Genomic DNA, 23880 nt, shown 5'->3' with positions numbered 1-23880 from the left:
CTCACCTTTCCTTTACCCCTGATTGTAATTATATCTTTAAGTAAATCCCACATCAGTACACTGTGATCACTGCCATCTAGTGGTTCCTTTATCTGCAAATTCTTAATACACAAATGATCACTGCTGATAACCAGATCAAGAGTATTACCCTCTCTGGTTGCCTCTCGAAATGCTTCTGCAGAAAACAATCATCCAATAAATCCACAAAATCTTACTAGTGTGTGAGTGACCAACCCACAAGTTCCAGTCAATATCTGGGAAGTTAAAATCCCCCATTATAAGACAGTCTGATTTACTAGCCCACTCTATTTCTCTGTACAATTGTTCATTGTACTCATTCGAGTCATTAGTCCTATAACACACTCCTACTCTTATTTTTGCTTTCGCAGTGCTTATGTCACACCAAACTGACTCAACAGTGCACTGTTCATCTATATAAACTGGATGCACTTCTTTTGATTTTATGTTTTTCTTAATTAACAGCATAACACCTCCTCTCTTCCTATCCTGTCTATCCTTTCTGTACACATTGTACTCCCCAAATTCCAGTTCTGCATTCCTTATATCTGTGTGACACCACGTCTCTACTATCCCAACAATATCCGCCTTTGACGTCTTGACCAACACGTCAAATTCATCAAATTTATTTACTATACCTCTAGCATTGGTATTCATGCAAGTATACATATACCTATCCTTATTATTAGTTACCCTAACACATCTCATATACCCACCTGTTTCACAATGACTGCGATCAGTCCCTGAAACCCCCAGCACCCCTCGTTTCAGGTCGCTACTTATTCTAATAAAGTTGTGCAAGAATCACCTTCACCTCTGCCTGCGGCTACTTTTAACCTTTTATTCTGTGAATCCCCCCAAGCTAGCAGTTTTCCGACCCACCTAACACTGCCTCGATAGCATGAGCAAATATTCTTGCACCCTTTCTATTTAGTATTAGTATTAGTAACGGCCGCATGGTGCAAGAAAGCCTATGGCTTATGCTGCACCAGCCAAAAAAAAAAAAAATTAAAAAAAATAAATCCGAACAAAACAATGATAAAAACAAAAAAATAAAAATAAATAACTAAATAATAATAATTAATAAAATAAAAAGGAAATTAAACCTATCATCCTATGTGCTTCCCTTACCCGAAAGTACTATCCAGATGACCTTTGAATTTCCCCAAACTGTCGGCCTCTACCACCCATGAAGGCAACTTATTCCAGTAATTTATAACTCGCTGGCTAAAATAGAACTTCCTGCAATCCAATCTAAACATTTCCCCCCGTAACTTGAATTTATGTCCCCTAGTTCTAGCATCATTTATAATCTTGAAAATTTTGTCCTCATTCATTTTACTGATGCCTCTCAGAGCCTTAAACACCTCAATCAAATCTCCTCTAAGGTGTCTAGTTTCCAAACTCTGCAACCCACATATTCGAAGTCTTTCTTCATAAGGACGCCCTTTTGCCGATCTCACCAGGCGAGTTACCCTTCTTTGCACCCTTTCAAGAAGCTCGATGTCTTTCTTCAGGTGCGGTCTCCATACTTGAACACAGTATTCCAAGTGTGGTCTAACATAAGCCTTATATAATGGGATTATCACTTCCCTATTTAAGTGTATCCCATCCCTGTAGAAGCAGAGTCTCCTGTTAACAAGCACAGACCAAGCTGAAAAAAATTCTACCCTTTGAGCCTTGCACATTCCCTCCAGGGCCGAATTGATTGACAAGGCTCTCATCATGTATTCCCTCCTATCGTGTCCGGGCAGAATTGCAGACACTTTTAAATTTAATATGGAGGATAAAAGAGACAGCTAAATATGTCTAGATGATATAAAAAGAAACTAATGCCAAACAAATAGAGCACTAGTTTTGTCTTATTTTCACCTTAGACAGCACTGAATCCTGAATAGAGTCAATCTTACACCCCCCATTCATGCCCTTCTATCCCTTTTCCTTATTATGCTCATTCTCAGCCACTGCACTGCTTCTCTGTCCAGTTCATCTCTCCTTTCCCCACCACATATTTCAGCTCAGGGAATTTTTATTAAAATAATATAATGGAAATTATATATGAATATTTTGATATTATGAAAGTATTATTACCATGGATTCATTTAGATATTAGTTATGTAAACATTTTTTTATATAAAAAGCAACTGCTCTAGTTTAAAAAAAAAAAAAAAAAAAGTCTTTTACTTTCCTTTGATCAGCACATAGACTACTGGTTAAATGTTTATGAATCAGTGTTCAGCCATGGACCACAAATTTAAAATATGCTCTGAGGTAGCTAAAACCATCAAACTATCTTTTATCTCTAAATTGCCTTTTCCTGTAGTCATTTAGAGTAAATAAACAGAATTTTTCACACGTGTGCATGTGCACACTTGTCAAATTTTGATAATATGTATGTGTTTTTTATTTTACGATGTTTTTAAAAAAAAACAAAACATTGTAAAATTTAATACAATATCTGTGACCTAATAGTAATTGGCTAGTGACCATTTTAGATGCTTTGTTGTTGCCTAGAAATATACCTGAATTTTTAAGCAATAAAATTTTATCAGTTTTATTAATTCTACATGTTCATTCCTCCATGTAGAATAAACAAATTTAAAAAAAAAAAAATTTTGAAAATTTATTAATATATTTATAGGCAATGAGAAACATCTAACATGTCCAATGGCTAATTATCATTAATATGCAGATATTGTCTTAGTAATTTGGTAGATTAATAGTCAAAGCTTTCTGTACACAATGTTTAGGACAAAAAAAAATTGCCATATTAGGACTACCTAAGAACTAACTTATATACCAGTGCATATTACGTCTACAAATTGCATGTGTTCTCTTGCCAATTGGCCTGTTTTGCTGGATGAAAACCCAGAATTTCCTGGAAAAAACTTTGCTATCCATGTTGAGACTGGCTAACTCAGCCATGGAGTGAAAAATCGACAGAAAAGATAGGAGGAATGGGGAAGAGTTATGTTCTTAGGTAAGAAGTACATAAAATCTATGGCACTGCATCCAGTTGACATGGGTGGCCCCTGCAATGTTCTGTCAGTTTGGTATGGCATGAACAAAAATGAGAGTGGGAGTGTGTTATAGGTCAAATGACTGTGAGAACAGCAAACAACTGTATAGACAGAGTGAGCCAGTAAATCAGAATGTCTTATTTTGGCAGACTAACTTTCTAGATATTGAATGGACCATGTGGGTTGGTCATTTGCACAATAACATGCTGGTGTAGGAAATGATCATCCAATAAATCCGTAAAAAGCCTTGCTATTGTGCAAATTGATTTCTAGACAAAATGATACATCTCTTTTGGGGATTACCCTGACTTCTAATCTCTCTTGGTACAAGCACATTACAAATATTGCTTCCTCTGCATCTAAAAAACTTGGTTTTCTTTTTAGCTCCCGACATTACTTTTCTTCCAAACAGCTGTTCACTCTGTACAAATCGCAAAACCTCTCTCTCAGGCTTCTAGATTCCATTCAGAAGAGGGCAGTTAGGTTAATTAATGACTCCTCTCTAACAGAGTCTCTCCACTCTGTCTCATAGATGTACTGTTTCTGCTGCATGCCTTTTCTACAGATACTTCCATGGGCACTGTTCTGCTGAATTTGCTTCTGTAATTCCTGCTCTCCTTCAAAACAGTCCAAACACATGCCGCCACCAGCCAACATCCATTTACTGTCCAACTTCAAACTCACTGAACCAACTTTTCATCTTCCTCCTTTATTCATTCAACTGCTGTTTTCTGGAACAACCTTCCTTCATACGTATTTCCTGAAAATTACAGTCTACAGAAATTCAAGTCTAATGTCAACAAATATCTTCTTTCGTCTTCTCAATCTACTATAGGTTCTAATACCTCATGTTTGGGGTTTTCATAAAAAAAAAATACCACTAGAAGGAAGAGGATGAATATTAAAGGAGGCTGAAAAGGAGGTAAGCAAACCTTAAGCCATAATTATGAGGGAGCATTCTTGGGTTCAGAGGAGATCCTTATGAATTGGAAATGTGCAAAAGTATCCCGAATTCACAAAGGAGGATCAAAGGGTGACGTGCGTAATTACCTGTAAGCTTGACTTTTGCCCCAGGAAAAATAATGGCTTCCAGTCTCATTTTAGGAAGGTTAATATGCTTTCATCAGTGGTTGATTGATATGCCTCCATCAGTGATATTAATGAAAGCATACCAGGCTTAATTCCTGAATTTTGACAATACAAAGATTGGCAGGATGACTAATTACAGTAATCAGGATATGGCACTGCAGCAAGATAGAGAAGAATTAGGCAGATGGACTGAGAAATAGCAATTGAAGTTTAACATTTATAAATGCAAGGTACTGCAGCTTGATGTAAATAATCCCAGGTTAATGTACCAACTGTGGGATACTATTTAAGGTAGTAAAGAATGAAAAAGTCCTGGGGGTAGTTGTGCAGTTCAGACCTGAGGCTCTCTGAGCAGTGCCAGTGGGCCACTAGTACAGCTCATACGGTTTTGTGAATGATATACAGGAATTTTTCCAGCAGGGATAAGGAGAGAATTATTTTGTTGTATAAGGCAATGATAAGGCCCCATCCTGAGTATTGTATACAGGTGTGGTAGCCGTGGTAGATGACTCATCAACCGGTACAATACCACCACTTTGCTTATTGGAGGCTTGAAGTGGTGAAACCCATGTTTAGTCTTTAGAGCAAAGTTTCCGGCAAACCCCCCCCCCCATACTTCTCTTTCAACCCATGCACGGTACTAAGTACTATAGGTTTTGATACTTTTGGGGTTTTCATAAAAAAAAAAAAAAAAAAATTTTAAGAAGGATACGTATCTGTTGGAATGAGTATGGGGAAGGGCAACAAGATTGGTGAGGAGAACAGAAAGGTACTCTTACCAAGAATGACTTCAATTCTGCAAATTGCAGCATCTGGAAACTAGGCACCTGTGAGCAGTTCTGATTGTGGTGTTTATGGTTCTGAATGAATTGAGTAGGCTAAATGTTGCCACTTATGCTAAACAATACACATAAGTGGACACAAATTTAAATTGAGGAAGAATTGTTGCAGGATGTGTAGAAATTTTCTTTAAGCAAGTGGGTAGGTTAATTGTTGGAACAAACTTCCTTATGATATTGTAGAAGTGAGTGGTTAGTTTGAATAAATTTAAAGAAGAATTAAAGGAATTATTAAAGGGGATGGACAGGTGTTATGCAAAGGGTTTGTTTTTAGCTGATTGCTATATAGGTTTACTTCCTGTCATTTGCTGATACTAATTACTACTTTTACTCTAGAGACACATGTCAATCCAGGCCGCCTCCGTAGCCAGGTGGGAAGGAGCAGCAGTGCGTAGCACACGCTTCTTGATTAGACCGGGGTTCGAGCCCGTCACCACCAAATACGGAGGATGCGGAAAGGTCAGGGAATGACCACCGCATATTCCCGGAGCAATATGGCCTTAGTTGCTAATGCTCCTAAAAACCAAATAACAAACAACAAACATGTCAATCCAAAATGTTATGGTTAAAGAGATATTTATTTAGTATTGAATTCAATTGTAATTGCAATAGTGAATAATATTTTTTAAAACTTATTTGTTTTAGGAACGCGGATCTGGTACCTACACAGCCACAAAAGTCTACCTAAGTCAACGTCTCTGTCAGCTCCAGTAATTATTCCAGACTGTGATGGTGATAACATACAAGATATTGTAGTGTCATATATTGTTCTTGATACTGAATACAATGTAAATTTAGCTATTGTATCTGGAGCCATGGGTAGAATAATGGGATCTTTAGTTCCTCTGAAGTTATGTGAAAATATTTCTCCTCTCATAGTTTGGAAAATAGATAATTCATCATCTGACCTTATATTTTATTGCAATAATCGAGGTAGAGGTAAGTGATGATGTTCATAAAAGTCATTAGTTTGTGTTAAAACTGTTGAAATTGCTTGTAATATTTGATAGTAAGAGGTACCTTTTTAAGCAATTAATTTAATTAACTTTGTTTATTTTAAAATTTTCTTTTAATTTTTAATTAATTTTTAATTTCAAAACATTCGAGTGCATTTGGATGATGTATTTATTTCTTTCAGTGTAACATTTCAGCTAAACTGTTAACTCTTTGGTACACAGTACTTCAAATTCATTAAATTTATTGACTACATATCTGGCTTAATGTCTAAGTTTGCAGATGATACAAAGGTTGACAGGGTGGTTAACAACAGTAATCAGGGTGAGCTTCTTTAACAAAATCTAGGAAAATTGGATTGATGGGCTGAGAAATGGCAGTTGAAGTTTAACATTGACAGATGCAGGGTAGTGCATATGGGTAGCAGTAACCCCAGAGTAACTTATCAACTGTGTGGTACTACACTCAGGATAGTGGAGAATAATCTGGGGGATAGTTGTGCAGTCAGATATGAAATTCTCTGAGCAGTGTAGATATGCTGCCAGGACAGCTCATGGGGTTTCGTTGATGATGTGCAGAAACTTTGTTAGCAGGGATAAGGAGGTGATTATCACTTCTTTGTACAAGGCCATGGTTAGGCCGTGTCTTGAGTACTATGTACAAGTCTGGAGGCCTCACTTTAGGAAGGATGTAGATCTGCTGGAACAGGTGCATCAAAGGGCAATCAGATTGGTGAAGGGAATGAAAGGTGCTCTTGCCTAGAAAGGCTTCAGTTCTCCAAATTACAGCATCTGGAAACTAGGCACCTGTGGGATCATCTGATTGAAGTGTTTCAGGTCTTTAATGGATTTAGTATGCTGAATATTAATGGCATTCTTCTCCTTGCTGAGACTACACACATGAGAGGGACATAAATTCAAGATGGATAGTTGCAGAATAGATATGCAGAAGTTTGCCTTCAACAAATGGGTGGTTGATTGTTTGAACAGGCTTCCATCTGTTGTGGAAATGGATGGTTTGAATAAATTCAATGAAGAACTAGATAAATTTTTGGAGGGTATGTATAGATGGGTGAAGAGTGTAGTGTTTTTTTTTTGTTGTTTTTTTTTGCTGATGTTATATAAGCTTGCTTTCTTCTGTAATTTTCCACTACTACTGTTAAGTATGCAAACATGTGAGTTTTTCTAATTAAAAATGAAGTTATTAATTGTTTTTCATTAGGAAAAATTACTAAAAAGACTGATCAATATACAGTGACCGACAAAACTGCATCACTCATGAGTTTTGCGAATAATGCTTACTGCATTGTGGGTTACAGAAATGTTCAAAATACATTTGTTAGATGGGATATATATCTGTGAATGAAATCCAATAAAAAGACTCCACCTGATATACATAATTGCCATAAATATCTTCCCAAAGGATAAAATACATAATTAATGGAAATATGAGAAATCATGCAAATGGCAGTCATGACAACCAAACACATTTTATTGCATTTAAGTGTACAAACTGAAATAACAAGTTAAAATTAACATAATAGTATTATTTACTGTAAATCAGCAAAATGTCCTCAATATTTTGTTGTTCCTCCTCTAGCTGCAATTAGTCTTGCAACAATCTGGCATAGAGTTAATCAACTTCTGGATATATAGTTGCCCAATTTTGTGGTACTACACCCTTATAATGCTCTCCTGCATCTGAATCTTACTTGTTGCCTTCTTCTGAGCAATTTTAGACAACATTATGTACCAGCAATTTTCAATAGGGTTCAAATGTGGACTGTTGCCGTGCTAGTCCAACACTGTAATGCCAGCATTTCTGAGGTATGACTGCACCTTAAGGGAGAAAAATGAGGGAAAACATTGGTGTAAGTATGTTTTTAAGCCTTGTGAGACAAGAAGACACTCATCATTAAATAAATCTAAATAGCATAAAACTTACCAATTTTGCTGTGGGGCAAGGTGCTGAGTGCTGTTGAAAAAAATGCAGTTTTGGATGTCTGTGTGGTTATCCCTAATAATGGGTTTCAGGCACTCCTCCAAGATAGCAGTGTAGGTTTCTGCATTCACCATTCTGTTAATAAACTTGATTCGCCCCACCCCTTTGCTTGTTATGCATCGCCAGACCATCTGACTGGCGGGGAATTTTACAGTTGGTGTTTGCAGTCAGGATGGTATGCCTCAGATTTTTGTCTTCTGACATATCGCTTCCCATCCGAGCCATGCAGGTTGAGTTTTGATTAGTCAGAAAAGATGACAGTGTTCCATTGCTCTTTTGTCCATGAAACATGCCTTTTTAGCCCAAGCAAGTTGTTTTTCCTCATTTGTTGGGTCAACAAAGACTTCTTCAGCCGATAGGCATGCAGACCACATTCCGAAAGTAGTCTTTGGATAGTTCGTGCATTTGTTTCAACACCAGAGGCCACCTCCAAGTCCCATTTTAGATCAGGAGCACTAGCATGGTGATTACTAAGGCATATCTGTTTCAAATATTGATCTTGGGAAGGCATAGACTCTTATTGCCTGATCCAGGTGTTCTTCGCATCACTGGTTTCATGCTTTAATTTCAGCACCCAGGATACTGTTGACTGGTGGCAGCCTATTTTATCAGCAATAGCACACGTAGAAAGCCCTTCCTGGGATAGAGCAACAGCTACACTTTTTCTTAGTGTCAACTGAACATATGGAGCCATGCTTACACCTCTGCAAAACAGGATACCAATGAGCGTGTATCCCATTCCAACGCCATATTTATAGAAACTGCTGATGCAATTACTGTGTAATAGGAGCATTATCTGGCGCAATACCTTTGCTTTGTGAGAAACAAAATGACTATAATCAAACAATATCTTATACATTTCACTACAAATGTTTTTTTTTTTTTTTTTTTTTTTTGTTATGGTGATGCAGTTTTTTTTGTCCGCCACTGTATATTTTGTGATTTTAATATCTTGTGACTCTCTTTATTTTTATTTTACTTTATTTTAAAGTACTTCTTATAGTACCTTTTTATAGTGGGAATGGCTGACAAACTTTGGTTTAAAACATTGAACTATGTGATGCAGATATTAAATTGTTTTGTAAGTTACATGCATTTAAAAAAGTGTATAATAACTCACAGTAATATCACATTTACTTCAAAATGGAATGGAAATTGTATTTTTCTGTACCATTCTATGGCCTGGCACAGACTCGGAGCCTGGATATGGTATGCTTAAATCTAAAAACTCGGATCAAACCAGGAGATGTGGAAATGGTATGTCTGCCATGGGCAAAGGTTGATGACGTTGTAGAGCGGATTTCATCATTTAAGGGCACAAAAGGTGATATAATTGTGCATGTTGGCACTAATGATATTAAGAGTAGGAGACCGGCAGAATTACTTAACAAGTACAGGTCACTGTTGAAAAAAAGCCATGAATTAGGGTTGAATTTGAAAGTGTCTGCAATTCTGCCCAGACACGATAGGAGGGAGTATATGATGAGAGCCTTGTCGATCAATTCGGCCCTGGAAAGATTGTGCAAGGCTCAAGTGGTAGAATTTTTTTCAGCCTGGTCTGTACTTGTTAACAGGAGAGACTGCTTCTACATGGATGGGATACATTTAAGTAGAAAGGGTGCAAGAATATTTGCTGATGCTATTGAGGCAGTGTTAGGTGGGTCGGAAAACTGCTAGCTTGGGGGGGGAGACAAAGACTAATAGATTAACAGTAACCACTGGCAGAGGTGAAAGAGATTCTTGCACTGCTTCTATTGGAATGAGCAGAAGCCTGGAAAACAAGATGCAGGATATTTCAGAGACGCTGGGATTCATTGCGGTATAAGTAAACACATGGGTTGTGTTACTGTAACTAAGAATAGGAACAGGTGCATGTATACTTGCGTGTACACCGATGCTAGGAGTTTGGTAAATAAATTTGATGAATTTGAGGTATTGCTCAAAACATCAAAGGCAGATATTGTTGGGATATCAGAAACGTGGTGTCACACATATAAGGAATGCAGAACTGGAATTTGGGGAGTACAATGTGTACAGACAGGATAAGAAGCGAGGAGGGGTTATGCTATTAGTTAAGAAACACAAAATCCATGGAAGTGAAGCCCGTCGACATCACTGGACAGTGCAGTGTCGAGTCAGTTTGGTGTGACATAAGCATTGGGAGATCAAAATTGAGAGTAGGAGTGCGCTATAGGCCTAATGACTCTGATGAGTATAATAAGAAACTGTACAGGGAAATAGTGGGCCAGTAAATCAGAGTCTTATAATGGGAGATTTTAATTTCCCAGATATTGACTGGAATTTGGGGGCTGGTCACTCACACACTAGCAAGGCTTTTGTGGATTTATTGGATGATTGTTTTCTACATCAGCATGTTCGGGAGGCAACTAGAGGGAGTAATACTCTTGATCTGATTATCAGTAATGATTCTTCATACATTAAGAATCTGCAGATAAAGGAACCACTAGGTTTCGTTAAGAGAAAGTCTTGCCAGTGTGCTGAAGTGGGATTTAATCAAAGAGGTAACTACCATCAGGGGTAAAGGGAAGGGTTTTTGCTTTTGTAAAGGTGACTACGATGGTCTGATACAGTATTTAAATTCTATACAGTGGGACCAACTGATGATGTTACCAACAGCAAATTCAAAATGGGAAGCATTCAAAGAACTTATCTTGGAAGCTACTAGGCTTTACATGCCAACTAAGAAATATTGTTCAAGGTTTAGGCCTAAATGGATGTCAGATGAACTAATGAGACATATGGCAGAGAAGAAAAATGCATGGGATACATATAAATTAATGGGTGACATGGAAGCCTTTGATAGATATAAGCTGGTCTGTAACCAAGTCACAAAGGAGATTAGGCAGGCAGAGGCAGATTATGAGAAATCCTTGGCAAAGGATGCAAAGAAAAACAGAAAAGATTTCTTTACCTATGTAAACTCTAGAAGGAAAGGATGAATCAGATTGGTCCACTGGATATTGATGGCTCAACAGTTGAGGATCCTGCTCAGATGGCAAACAAACTAAACAAGTATTTTGCATCTACATTCACACGTGAGGAGCTATTCAGGAAGGGGAATGCCTGAGGTGAAGTAAACTCTGGCAGTGAGCTAGATGATTTTGTAATAACTGAGAGGAAAGTGGAGGAGAAATTATTGAGGATAAACATAAAAAAGACACCTGGGGGGATGGGATCTATCCAGTTATATTGAAGAAGGCAGCAGAGGAAGTAAGCAAACCCTTAGCCATAATTATGAGAGCTTCCTTGGACTCAGGGGAGGTACCCACAGACTGCAGATGTGCAAATGTGACCCCAATTCACAAAGGAGGATCAAAGGCTGACACAAGTAATTATAGACCTGTGAGTTTAACTTCTGTTTCAGAAAAATTAATGGAGGCACTGGTTAAAGAAGCACTGCAGGATCATCTAGACAAGACTTCAGTTATAGCTCGGACACAGCATGGTTTTGTTAAGGGAAAGTCTTGCCTGACCAGTTTGATTGGATACTATGATACAGTCACAAAAGAACTGGATGCAGGGAATAATTTTGATATTATATGCTTGGATCTTAGAAAGGCTTTTGATACTGTTGCACATGGAAGACTGCTGCACAAATTGGAGCAGTGTAGCATTGGAGGCAAATTGCTGCTATGGATAAAGGGATAGTTGAGGGGGAGAAGACAGAGAGTGGTAATCAATGGACACTGCTCATTTTGGACTAATGGTATTAGTGGAGTCCATCAGGGTTCAGTGTTGGGTCCATTATTGTTTTCTGTATTTATAAATGATATTGATGATGGTATATCAAGCTTAATGTCCAAGTTTGCAGATGATACAAAGGTTGGCAGGGTTGTTAAGGACACTACTGACACTATGCTGCTGCAACAGGATCTGGAAAGGATGAGCTGAGAGGTGGCAAGTGAAGTTTAACATTGACAAATGTAAAGAACTGCATATGGGACGTAGTAACCCCAGAGTAATGTATCAACTGTGTGTTACTACACTGACAGTGGTAGAGAGTGAAAAGGACTTTGGGGTAATTGTGCAGCAGATATGAAGTTGTTCTGAGCAATGCAGATGGTCTGCAAGAATAGCTAATGGTATTTTATCGATGATATACAGGAATTTTTCTAGCAGGGGTAAGGAGGTGATTTTCCTCTTGTATAGGACAATGGTCAGGCCACACCTTGAGTACTGTATGCAGGTCTGGAGACCTCATTTTAAGAAAGATGTAGAGCTGTTGGAACAGGTACAGAGAAGGGCAACAAGATTAGTGAATTAGTCTGGAGACTAGTCACATGTGAGGTGATCTGAGTGAGGTGTATAAAGCCATGAATGGTTTGAGCATGCTCATTGCTGATGGGATTCTTCCTCTTGCTCAGAATAATCGTCCAAGAGGGCATAAATTCAAATTGAGGAAAGACAGTTGCAGGCTAGATGTACCGAAGTTTGCCTTTACCCCGTGGGTGGTTGATTGTTGGAACAAACTTCCATCTGTCGTAGAAGTTGATAGCCTAAACAGATTCAAGACAGAACTAGACAAACATTTGGAGCAAGTGGATGGTGAAATGAAAAGTGTGTGTGTGTGTGTGTGTTATTTTTGGCTAATGCTATATAAGCTTGCTTTCTTGCATCATGTGCCCTTGCTAATGCTAACTTTTCCTTTTGGCCAGTGTTGAATAAGAAGCCTGGCTTCCTTGTATCAGATTGCCTTTCTTAATACTAATGACAGTAATGTTGCGAAAAGATTAAAATTGCTGTAATGTGAAATGCAGGTAAAAATACCTTATTTTTTGATGACCATTCCTCTGTGATAATATGCAAATATTAATGTAATTACACTTATTATAGTTAATTGAGAGATGTGAAACTTGCTAAATATTAAAATCATTCTGAAATACTTAAGCTCAGACGATAGTATAGAGAAGAATATGAAATAATCCAAAATAAGGAACTGAAAATTATCACCATCTTTCGATTTGTTTATCATTCAGCAGTATAATTAAATAGATCTAATGTATAGATTGTAATGAAGACTGCAGTTTGAGAGGTGCTGTATAACAACTTGAGCAATATAAAGTGAATGTAGATCCAGTGATAATCATATAAAGAAGATAGGCAAACAACATTGAAAATAATGAAGAAAACTTGCAGATTTTAATTCCATTTTATCTAAATTTTAATTCCATTTTATCTAAAGAATTTCTTATCTTTTTACACTGTACTTTTTTTTAGTTAGTACCAAAATGGAATTATCTTGCCATTTGTGATAAGCTTATGTTTGAATAAATAAGTTTATGAATATAACTTTCATAAACTTATTTATTACTTATTACTAGGTAAATGTAGGTAACAGAAAAATTACTTTTTTATTTCTAGGTATCATCTGGTCTGTATCTCATACAAGTTTGTGCCATTTTGCTATTTCTAACAGTTCATATATACACCTTCAAAATGTGTACAGGTATGGATTTTTTTTTACTACCAAACTGATCAATATTCAATATATATTTTGTTTTTTTGTCAAAAAAACTTGGAATTAAAAGTTCTGTCTCTTTTTGAATATTTAATTTCATTAAATGTATTATGATTCATGTTACAATCTATTTATTTTAACAATATTCCAATTTAACTTTTTTTTTTTTCTTTTTGAAAAAAGCTTTTGGATGATATTGCAAGTAAAAAGTCACGTAGAAACTAGTCCTACTTTATAAAGTAGAAAGCCTGAAACTGAAAAAAATAATTTTTTTTTTTATTATGCAGTGAAAGCACCCATCATTATAAGATAGGTTTTGCTATATAAACATGCATCTGGCCATATTTCAAAATTAATGTTTATTGTTTAAATGTAAAGTGGAGTGGCATAAAGACTTTCTACATGCAGAAAAAAAAGTTTGTTTTATACAGTTGTCAAGCATACATTGCCCCATGTCTAGTACAATAACTTATTAAACTAATTAGCTTTTTATCTTCTTTGCATTTTTGATAATTGTTCTGATTGTGGATGTAGCCAAATTCAAAGAGGCACCCACATCCACCTGACAGTCACCATCTTCCAATTGCCTCCACACCTGCAGTTTTACATTCAAGGAAATGCTTTTCCTTGGCACCTTAGATGCATTATTAGCACTTGAAGTTGTAGGTTGTTTTCCAGATATGATGGGTAATAAAAATAAAAAAAAATTATGCCTAAATAAGAATGTGTATACAGGCGATTTGTGACAGACCTTGAGGTTAAGAGCTTGAGGGGAGAGTTGATTGGCTGTGAGCATGTACTACATATGCATGTATGTGTGAAGCATGCTGATTAGCTGCATGAATGTATTTGGTCATTTTGGCCTTAAACCACTGCCTGCAGTTAAGAGCAACTGGTTGAACTCACGTGAATATATGGAAATTCTAAAATCAGAAATTGACCAAAATGCTAATATTATTCACATACTTTTTGTGTGTCTATATATATTTGACATTTTTATGAATAAAGAAAACTTTAACTAGTGAATAAAAATATACATTACATAGTCTATGAATTTTTGTCATTTCTTTTAATTTCTAGTAAAAATTAAATTTCCCAAGTTGCAAGAGTGCTATAAAGAAGCAGTGTTAAAAGGGGTAGCACTAACTGGGGTACAAATTGGAACAGTATGACATTAGGGGACAAGTTACTGTTATGGATAAGGGAATGCTTGAGTGGCAGAAAACAGGGAGGGTATAAATGGGCACTGCTCTTCTTGGACAAAAGTTATTAGTGGAGTCACTTGATTCAGTGCTGGGTGCTTGATTCACTACTGTTTACAATATTTGTTAATGATATTATTAAAGGCATCTCAAGTTTGTTGTTTAATGTGCAGATGATACAAAGATTTGTATTAGTGATAATGACAGGAATCAATGTTGGAATAGCTCATGTCTTCCTGTCAGTAATATACAGGAAATTTTCCAGCATATACAAGGAGGTGATTATCCCATTGTATAAGGCAATACAATGGGATACATCTTGAGTATAGCCTACAGGTCTGAAGGCCTTATTTTAAGAAAGATTGTGATCCTATGGAATGGGTGCAGAGAAGAGCAACCAGATTAGTCCGGTTGATACAAACAAAAAGGGGTACTATAATGCAAAAGACTTCGGTTTCTACAAATTAGCATTTGCAAAGGCACATGATGCAAGAAAGCAAGCATATATAGCATCAGCCAAAAAAAAAAAAAAAAAAAACACACGCACCCTTCTCGTTTCACCCATCCACTTGCTCCAAATGTTTGTCTAGTTCTGCCTTGAATCTATTTAAGCAATCAATTTCTACAACGACAGATGTAGAAACGCCAGAAATCAAGTGCCCGCTGGCTAAAGGCAAACTTCCACAGATCTATCCTACAACTCTTTCCTCAATTTGAATTTATGCCCTCTCAGGTGATTATTCTGAGCAAGAGGAAGAATCCCATCAGCATTGAGCATGCTCAAACCATTCAAGGCTTTATACACCTCAATCAGATCACCTCACGGGTGCCTTGTCTCCAGATGCTAATTTGCAAAACTTTTAAGCCTTTATTCGTAAGAGTAACCATTTGTTCCATTCACTAATCTTGTTGCTCTTCTCTGGACTCGTTCCAACAGCTCTACATCCTTCGTGAAATGAGGCCTCCAGACCTGTATACAGTACTCAAGGTGTGGCTTGACCATTGCCTTATACAAGGGGACAATCACCACCTTATCCCTGCTAGAAAAATTTCTGTATATCATTGACAAGACACCAAGAGCTACTCTTGCAGACCATCTGCACTGCTAAGAAAACTTCAAATCTGCCTGCACAATTACCCCCAGGTCCTTTTCACTCTCTACCACCTCAGAGTTGATACGTTACTCTGGGGTTACGCTTCCTATATGCAGTATTTTTTATTTGTCAATGTTAAACTTCAGTTGCCAGCTCTCAGCCACACCTGCTGAACTTTTCTAGATTCTTTTTGCAGCAGCGTAGCGTCATTAACAACCCTGCTGACCTTTGTATCGTATGCAAACTTGGACATTCCTTAAGCCTGATATACCATCATCAATATCATTAATAAATACAGAAAACAACAATGGACCCAATACTGAACACTGGGGGACTTCACTAGTAACATTAGTCTACAAAGAGCAGTGTCCATTGATTACGACTGCCTTCTCCAACTCAACCATCCCTTTATCCATAGCAGCAATTTGCCTTTAATGCCACACTGCTCTAATTTGTGCAACAGTATCAAAAGCCTTTCTAAGAGCCAAATATGTGATATAAAAATTATTCTTTGCATCCAGTTCTTTTGTGACCACATCATAGTATCCAATCAAATTGGTCATACAAGACTTCCCTTTAACAAACCCACGCTGTGTCTGAGCTATAAATGAAGTCTTGTCTAGATGATCCTGCAATGCTTTGACCAGCACCTCCATTAATTTCTCTGGAACAGAAGTTAAACTAACTAGTCTGTAATTACCTGTATCTCCCTTTGATCCTCGTTTGGGGATTGGTTTTACAATTGAACATCTCCAGTCCATGGGTATCTCCCCTGAGTCCAAGGAAGCTGTCATAATTATGGCTAAGGGTTTGCTTACTTCCTTTGCTGCTTCTTTTAATATAACTAGATAGATTCCATCCACCCTGCTGCTGCAGATTGTTTTCTGCAACAGCATGTTCGAGAGGCAACCAGAGAGGGTAATACTCTTGATCTGGTTATCAGCAGTGATCATTCATGTATTAATAATTTGCAGATAAAGGAACCAATAGTGGCAGTGATCAGTACTGATGTGGGATTTACTTAAAGATATAATTCCATCAGGGGTAAAGGAAGGGTTTTTGCTTCTGTAAAGGTGATTACAGTGGTCTCAGACAGGTTTTAAATTCTGTACAGTGGGACGAACTGATGATGTCACCAACGGCAAATTTTAAGTGGGAAGCATTCAAGGAATTAATAGTGGAAGCTAATAAATGTTTCATACCTATTAAGAAATATTGTTCAAGGTTCAAGCGTAAATGGTTGTCAAATTAACTAATGATACTCCTGGCAGAGAAGAAAACTGCATGGGCCTGCATATAAATTATCAGGCAACACAGAAGCCTATGATAAAAATAAGCTAGTCTGTAATCAAGTCACAAAGGAAGTTAGGCAGGCAAAGGCAGATTACGAGAAATCTTTGAAAAAGGATGCCAAGAAAAACAGCAAGGATTTCTTTACTTATATAAACTCTAAAAGGAAGGGGATGAATCTGATTGGTCCACTTGATATCGATGGTTCGACTGTTGATGATCCTGCTCAGATAGCAAACAAACTGAATGAGTATTTTGCCTCTACATTCACTACGAGTTAAGGTTTGAAAATGCCACAAGGTTATCAAATTGTCACAGGGTGCTTAATGATTTTGTAATAACTGAGAACAAAGTGGAGGAGAAATTGTTGAAGTTAAACATAAGAAAGGCATGGGATCTATCCGGTTATATTAAAGGTGGTGGCAAAGGAAGTAAGAAAACCTTTAGCCATAATTATGAGAGAATCCTTGGACTCGGGCGAGGTCCCCACAGACTGGAGATGTGGAAATGTATCCCCAATTCACAAAGGGGGATCAAAGGGTAACATGAGTAATTACAGACCAGTTAGTTTAACTTCTGTTCCGGGTAAAGTTATGGAGTCACTGGTTAAAGATGCATTGCAGGATCATCTAACAAGACTGCAGCAATAATTCAGACACAGTATGGGTTTGTTAAGGGAAAGTTTTGTCTGACAAATTTGATTGGTTATTATGATGTGGTTACAAAGGAACTGGATGCAAAAAATAATTTTGATATCATATACTTGGATTTCAGGAAAGCTTTTGACACTGTTGCGCATGAAGACTACTGTACAAATTGGAGCAGAATGGTATTAAGGGTAAGTTGCTACAATGGATAAAAGGATGGTTGAGTAGGAGAAGACAGAGGGTGGTAATCAATGGGTGCTGCTCTTCGTGGACTAATGTTATTGGTGGAGTCCCACAGGGTTCAGTGTTCAGTCCACTGTTGTTTTGGTATATTTATCAATGATATTGATGAAGGTATATCAGGCTTAGTATCAATGTTTTCAAATGATAAAAAGGTTGGTAGGGTTGTTAATGACAATAATGGCAGTGTGTTACTGTAACAGGATCTAGATAATTTGGGCAGATGAGCTGAGAAGTGGCAACTGAAGTAACATTGAAAAATGCAAAGTACTGCATATGGGTAGAAGTAACCCCAGAGAAACGTACCAACTGTGTGGTACTACACTTAAGGTGGTAGAAAATGAAAAAGACCTGGGAGTAATTATGCAGTCAGATATGAAGTTTTCTGAGCAATGCAAACAGGCTGCCAGGGCAGGTCATGGGGTGTTGTCAATGATATACAGGAATTTTGCTAGCAGGGAAAAGGAGGTGATTGTCCCTCTGTATAAGGCAATGGTCAGGCCATTCCTTGAGTACTGCGTGCAGGTCTTGAGGCCTGATTTTAGGAAGCAAATAGAATTTCTTGAGTGTGTACGGAGAAGGGGAATGAAGTGATTCTCTTACCAGGAGAGGCTTAAGTTCTGCAAATTGCAGCAGCTGGAGACTAGGCACCTGCGAGATGATCTGATTTAGGTGTATAAGGCCTTGAATGGGGTTGAGCATGCTGAATTCTGATGGGATTTTTCCACTTGTTCAGATTATGAACCTAAGGGGGCATAAATTGAGGAAGGACAGATGTAGAATAGATATGCGGAAATTTGCCTTTAGCCAGTGGGTGGTTAATTGCTGGAAGAAACTTTCATCTGTTGTGAAAGTTGATAGGTTAAATAAATTTAAGGAGGAACTGGACAAACATTTAGATGGGATTGTTTTGTAATTTTTTTTTTTTTTTTTTTTTTTGGATGATACTGCATAAGCTCATACACTTGCTTTCTTGCATCACATGCCACTACTACTACTACCCAAGGAGTCTTTCTTATGTTTATCTTCGACAATTTCTCCTCCACTTTACTCTCAGTTATTACAAGATTATCTAGCTTACTGCCTGTTTAATACACCTCTGGCATTCCCCTCCCTGGATAACTCTGCATATGTAAACGTTTGTGCAAAATATTCATGTAGTTCGTTAGCAATTTTTTAATAAATGGTTCGTTATTAAAAAATGGTTTGTTAACCATTTTTTAATAACGGCACCCCTAAGTAATTTATTTTATTTTGCGGCACCCCTACTCAATTTTCTGCCTGTAAGATCCGATTCTCTCTCTCTCTCTCTCTCTCTCTCTCTCTCTCTCTCTCTCTCTCTGCGCATATATATATATATATATATATATATATATATATATATATATATATATATATATATATATATGCGCAGCACCGCATATCCCGGAGCAATATGGCCTTAGTTGCTAATGCTCCTAAAAACCAAAATAACAAACAATATATATATATATATATATATATATATATATATATATATATATATATATATATGATAGTTTTTACAATAATATAATTATAAAAATTACATTCCATAATACAAATTATATGTATACACTATATAATCATTTTATTCTTTATATAGAGGTACTAAGTAAACATCAATTATAGATCATCAGAAAATTAAAAAGATACTGTACACCTTTTTATAATGAAATAAACATATACGTTTAAAAAAATAATAAGTATAATAACTTAAACCCAAATTACGTGGCACCCCTGGAATGTTGTTGCAGCACCCTGGTTGAAAACCACTGAAGTAGACCAATCTGACCCTTCCTTCTAGAGTTTATTTACATAAGTAAAGAACTCTTTGCTGTTTTTCTTTGCATCCTTTACCAAAGATTCCTCACAATCTTCCTTTGCCTGCCTAATCTCATTTGTGACATGGTTACAAACCAGCTTATATCTATCATAGGCTTCCGTGTCACCTGTTAATTTATATGTATCCCATACATTTTTCTTCTCTACCACATGTCTAATTAGTTCATCTGACTGACATCCATTTAGGCTTAAATCTTGAACAATATTTCTTTGTTGGTATGAAATGCCTAGTAGCTTCCAAGATTAATTCTTTGAATGCTTTCCATTTTGAATTTTCTGTTGGTAACGTCAACAGTTGGTTCCACTGCATAGAATTTAAATACTGACTCAGACCACTGTAGTCATATTTACAAAAGCAAAAACTCTTCCCTTTACCCCTGATGGTAGTTACCTCTTTGAGTAAATCCCACTTCAGCACACTGTGGTCATTGCCAACTAGTGGTTCCTTTATCTGCAGATTCTTAATGCATGAAGAATCACTACTGATAATCAGATCAAGAGTATTACTCCCTATACTTGTCTCCCGAATATGCTGCTGTAGAAAACAATCATCCACAAAAGCCTTGCTAGTGTTTGAGCGACCAACCCACAAATTCCAGTTAATATCTGGGAAATTAAAATCTCCCATTATAAGACACTGATTTACTGGCCCACTGTATTTCTCTGTACAGTTGTTTATTATACTCATCAGATTCATTAGGCTTAAAACACACTCCTAATCTCAAATTTGCTTTCCCAGTGCTTAGGTCACACGAAACTGACTCTACACTGCACTGTCCAGCCATGTTGACTGGCCGTACTTGGATTTTGTGTTTCTTAACCAATAGCATAACCTCTTCTCCCTTTCTATCCTTCCTGTACACATTGTACTCCTCAAATTCCAATTCTGCATTCCTTATATCTGTGTGACATCACGTCTCTGTTATCCCAACAATATCTGCCTTTGAAGTTTTGACCAACACCTCAAAATCACCAAATTTATTTACCAAACTCCTAGCATTGGTGTACACACAAGTATACATGCACCTGTTTCTATTCTTAGCTACCCTAACATAGCCCATGTATTTACTTGTTCTGCAATGAATCCCAGCAGTCTGGAATCTCCCCGCACCTTGTTTTCCAGGCTTCTGCTCATTTCAATAGAAGCAGTGCAAGAATCACTTTCACCTCTGCCAGTGGCTGCTATTAGTCAGTGTTCTCCCCCCCCCCCCCCAAGCTAACAGTTTTCCGACCCACCTAACTCTGCCTCGATAGCATCAGCAAATATTCTTGCACCCTTTCTATTGAAGTGTATCCCATCCCTGTAGAACCACAGACCAGGCTTAGAAAAATTCTACCCATTGAGCCTTGCACAGTCTCTCCAGGGCCGAATTGATTGACAACTCTCATCATATACTCCCTCCTATCGTGTCTGGGCACAATTGCAGACACTTTCAAATTCAACCCTAATTCACTGATTTTTTTCAACAGTGACCTGTACTTGTTAAGTAATTCCACCGGTCTTCTACTCTTAATATCACTAGTGCCAACGTGTACAACAATATCACCTTTTGCTTAGCAGATTATATATCTGCTCTACAACATAATCAACCTTTTCCCCTGGCAGACATATCCTGGTCCTGTTCCACCTATCCTTTTTGCACAATATGTTCCCCATTTCCCTAACAATAGACTCACTGACAACAACTGGGTCCTTTGGGACCAGTGCATTCTGCCTTGGGGGAAATTGCAGTGCTTAGAAACTAAACATTTGTGAGGAGAGATCCGTTTGAAGTATTTAAGGCATTTAAAATGGATTGAATAAACTTAGTGATCGTATTCTAACTATCTCTTGAACAACACGCACGCACACACAAGGGGAAGTGAACTTAAATTGAAAAAGTTGGGCTACAGAATAGATATGCAAAAATTTGCTTTCAGCTAAAGCATAATTCATTGTTGGAGCGAACTACCATCTGGTATTGTGTAATTCATAGTTTGAATAATTTTAAGGTAGCAATAGACATTATTAGATAAGGTGGCTAGGGTGGTTTTTTTTTTTTTTTTTTTTTTTGCTATTGCTGTATAAGCTTCCTTCCTTGCATTATTTCTGTTATGGCATTTTATTAAAATTAGTCGTAATGAGTGTACCATTATTACAATGCAAGTAACAACATGCACACTGTAACTGACAACTGATGTGTGATAACCTGAGCAGTATGAGCAAGCAGCAAGTGCTTATTTTGCAGTTTCTCCCTTCAGTCCCAGTCTCGGTAATCCAAAGATCTGTGCACTTCTCCATGATTCAATTAAAAGTATCTACATCACTCATGAAACTTTGCCTCATGTACTTCAATTCATCATAAACTAATGGATCAGGTATCTATAAAATAAAAAAAAATAATAAAAAACCTCCCAAAAATTTCCTAAATTAATTTCACAGATATAGATGGTTTCAACTGAAAGCTTTGCTGTGCTCATTTTCCCTTTACAATCTGACAAGTCTTGTACACTTTTTCTAATAGAATATCAATTATTAGTTGCCTCAACCACCACTCATTTCATGTGTCTACTCTGATTCTTGTTATAGAGGTGTATATCCATGCATGTATCTGCTCTGTTATTCCTTGCCAGAGTATACTAAACTGGAATCTCCACTTTTTTTTAATCTACACTGTTTTAAGTTATCTTTTTTTGTTTGTTGTTGCCTCTATCATTTTTACCTCTGCAGTAATTCAGAACTTTTTTTTTTTTACTTCCTTTGTTTTAAACGTGACTTTTTTCACTATAATTTGCAAGAATATTTGCTGATGCTATCGAGGCAGTGTTAGTTGGGTTAGAAAACTGCTATCTTGAGGGGGATACACAGATTAATAGATTAAAAATAGCTACATGCAGAGTTGAAAGTGATTTTTGCACTGCTTCTCTTGGAATAAACAGCAGCCTGGAAAGCAAGGTGCCAGGCATTTCAAGGACTGCCAGGAGTCATCGTGGAACAAGTAAATACATGGGCTGTGTTAGAGTAACTAAGAGTAAGAACCAGTGCATGTATAATTGCATGTACACCGGTACTAGGAGCATAGTAAATAAAATTGATGAATTTGAAGTGCTGGTCAAGACATCAAATGCTGACATTGTTGGGATATCAGAGACGTGGTATCACAGATATAAGGAATGCAGAATTTGAATATGGAGAGTACAATGTGTATAGAAAGGACAAAGAGGATAAGAAGGGAGGAAGGGTTATGCTGTTAGTTAACACAAAAGCAGTGCATCCAGTTGACAAGGGGTGGCCAGCAATGTTGAGTCAGTTTGGTGTGACATAAGCACTGGGAAAGCAAAAACACCTAATGACCCTCATGAGCACAGTGAACAACTGTAAAGAGAAATAGTGGGCCAGTAAATCAGAATGCCTCATAATGGGAGATTTTAACTTTCCAGATACTGACTGGAACTTGTGGATTGGTCACTCGCACACTAGCAAGACTTTTGTGGATTTCTTGGATGACATGGTTTTTACATCAGCATGTTCAAGAGGCAACCAGAGGAAGTAATACTCGTGATCTGATTACAAGAAGTAATTATTCATGCATTAAGAATTTGCTGATTAAAGGAACCACTATGTGTCAGTGATCAGTGTATTTATGTGGGATTTACTTAAAGATGTAATTACCATCAGGAGTAAAGGGAAGGGTTTTTGCTTTCGTAAAGGTGACTACAGTGGTCTGTCAGTTTTTAAATTCTATACAGTGGGACTGACTGATGTTACCAATGGCAAATTCTAAATGGGAACCATTCATGGAAACCTCTAGGCTTTTCATACCAACTAAGAAATACTGTTTAAGGTTTAGGCCTAAATGGATGTCAAATGAACTAATGAGACTCGTGGCAGAGAAGAAAAATGCATGGAATGTATATAAATTATCAGGCGACACAAGAAGCCTATGGTAGATATAACCTAGTCTCTAATCAAGTCACAAAGGAGGTTAGGCAAGCAAAGACAGATTGAGAAATCTGTGGCAAAGAATGCAAAGAAGCAGCAAAGTCTTCTTTACTTATATAAACTCTAGAAAGAAGGGGATGAATCAGATTGGTCCACTTGAGATCAGTGGTTCAACTGTTGATAATCCTGCTCAGGTAGCTGACAAACGGAATGAGTATTTTG

The 23880-nt window shown here is 37.2% G+C and overlaps 1 protein-coding gene across 1 annotated transcript in view; it reads left to right on the top strand.

Moving 5' to 3' along the window:
* The window catches only part of LOC150091732 (uncharacterized), a 97485-nt gene that overhangs the window by 31116 nt on the left and 42489 nt on the right, over window positions 1-23880 (top strand). Inside the window, exons 4-5 of the mRNA XM_090369500.1 lie at window positions 5612-5905; window positions 13304-13388. Coding sequence (XP_090225626.1) covers window positions 5612-5905; window positions 13304-13388 — 379 coding nt within the window. The remainder of the gene's footprint in view (window positions 1-5611; window positions 5906-13303; window positions 13389-23880) is intronic.

The sequence above is a fragment of the Mastigoproctus giganteus genome, chromosome 1, assembly GCF_048544385.1.
Source record: "Mastigoproctus giganteus isolate SK-2022 chromosome 1, ASM4854438v1, whole genome shotgun sequence".
Lineage (NCBI taxonomy): Eukaryota > Metazoa > Arthropoda > Arachnida > Uropygi > Thelyphonidae > Mastigoproctus > Mastigoproctus giganteus.
This window is presented reverse-complemented; position numbering and strand designations above follow the sequence as displayed.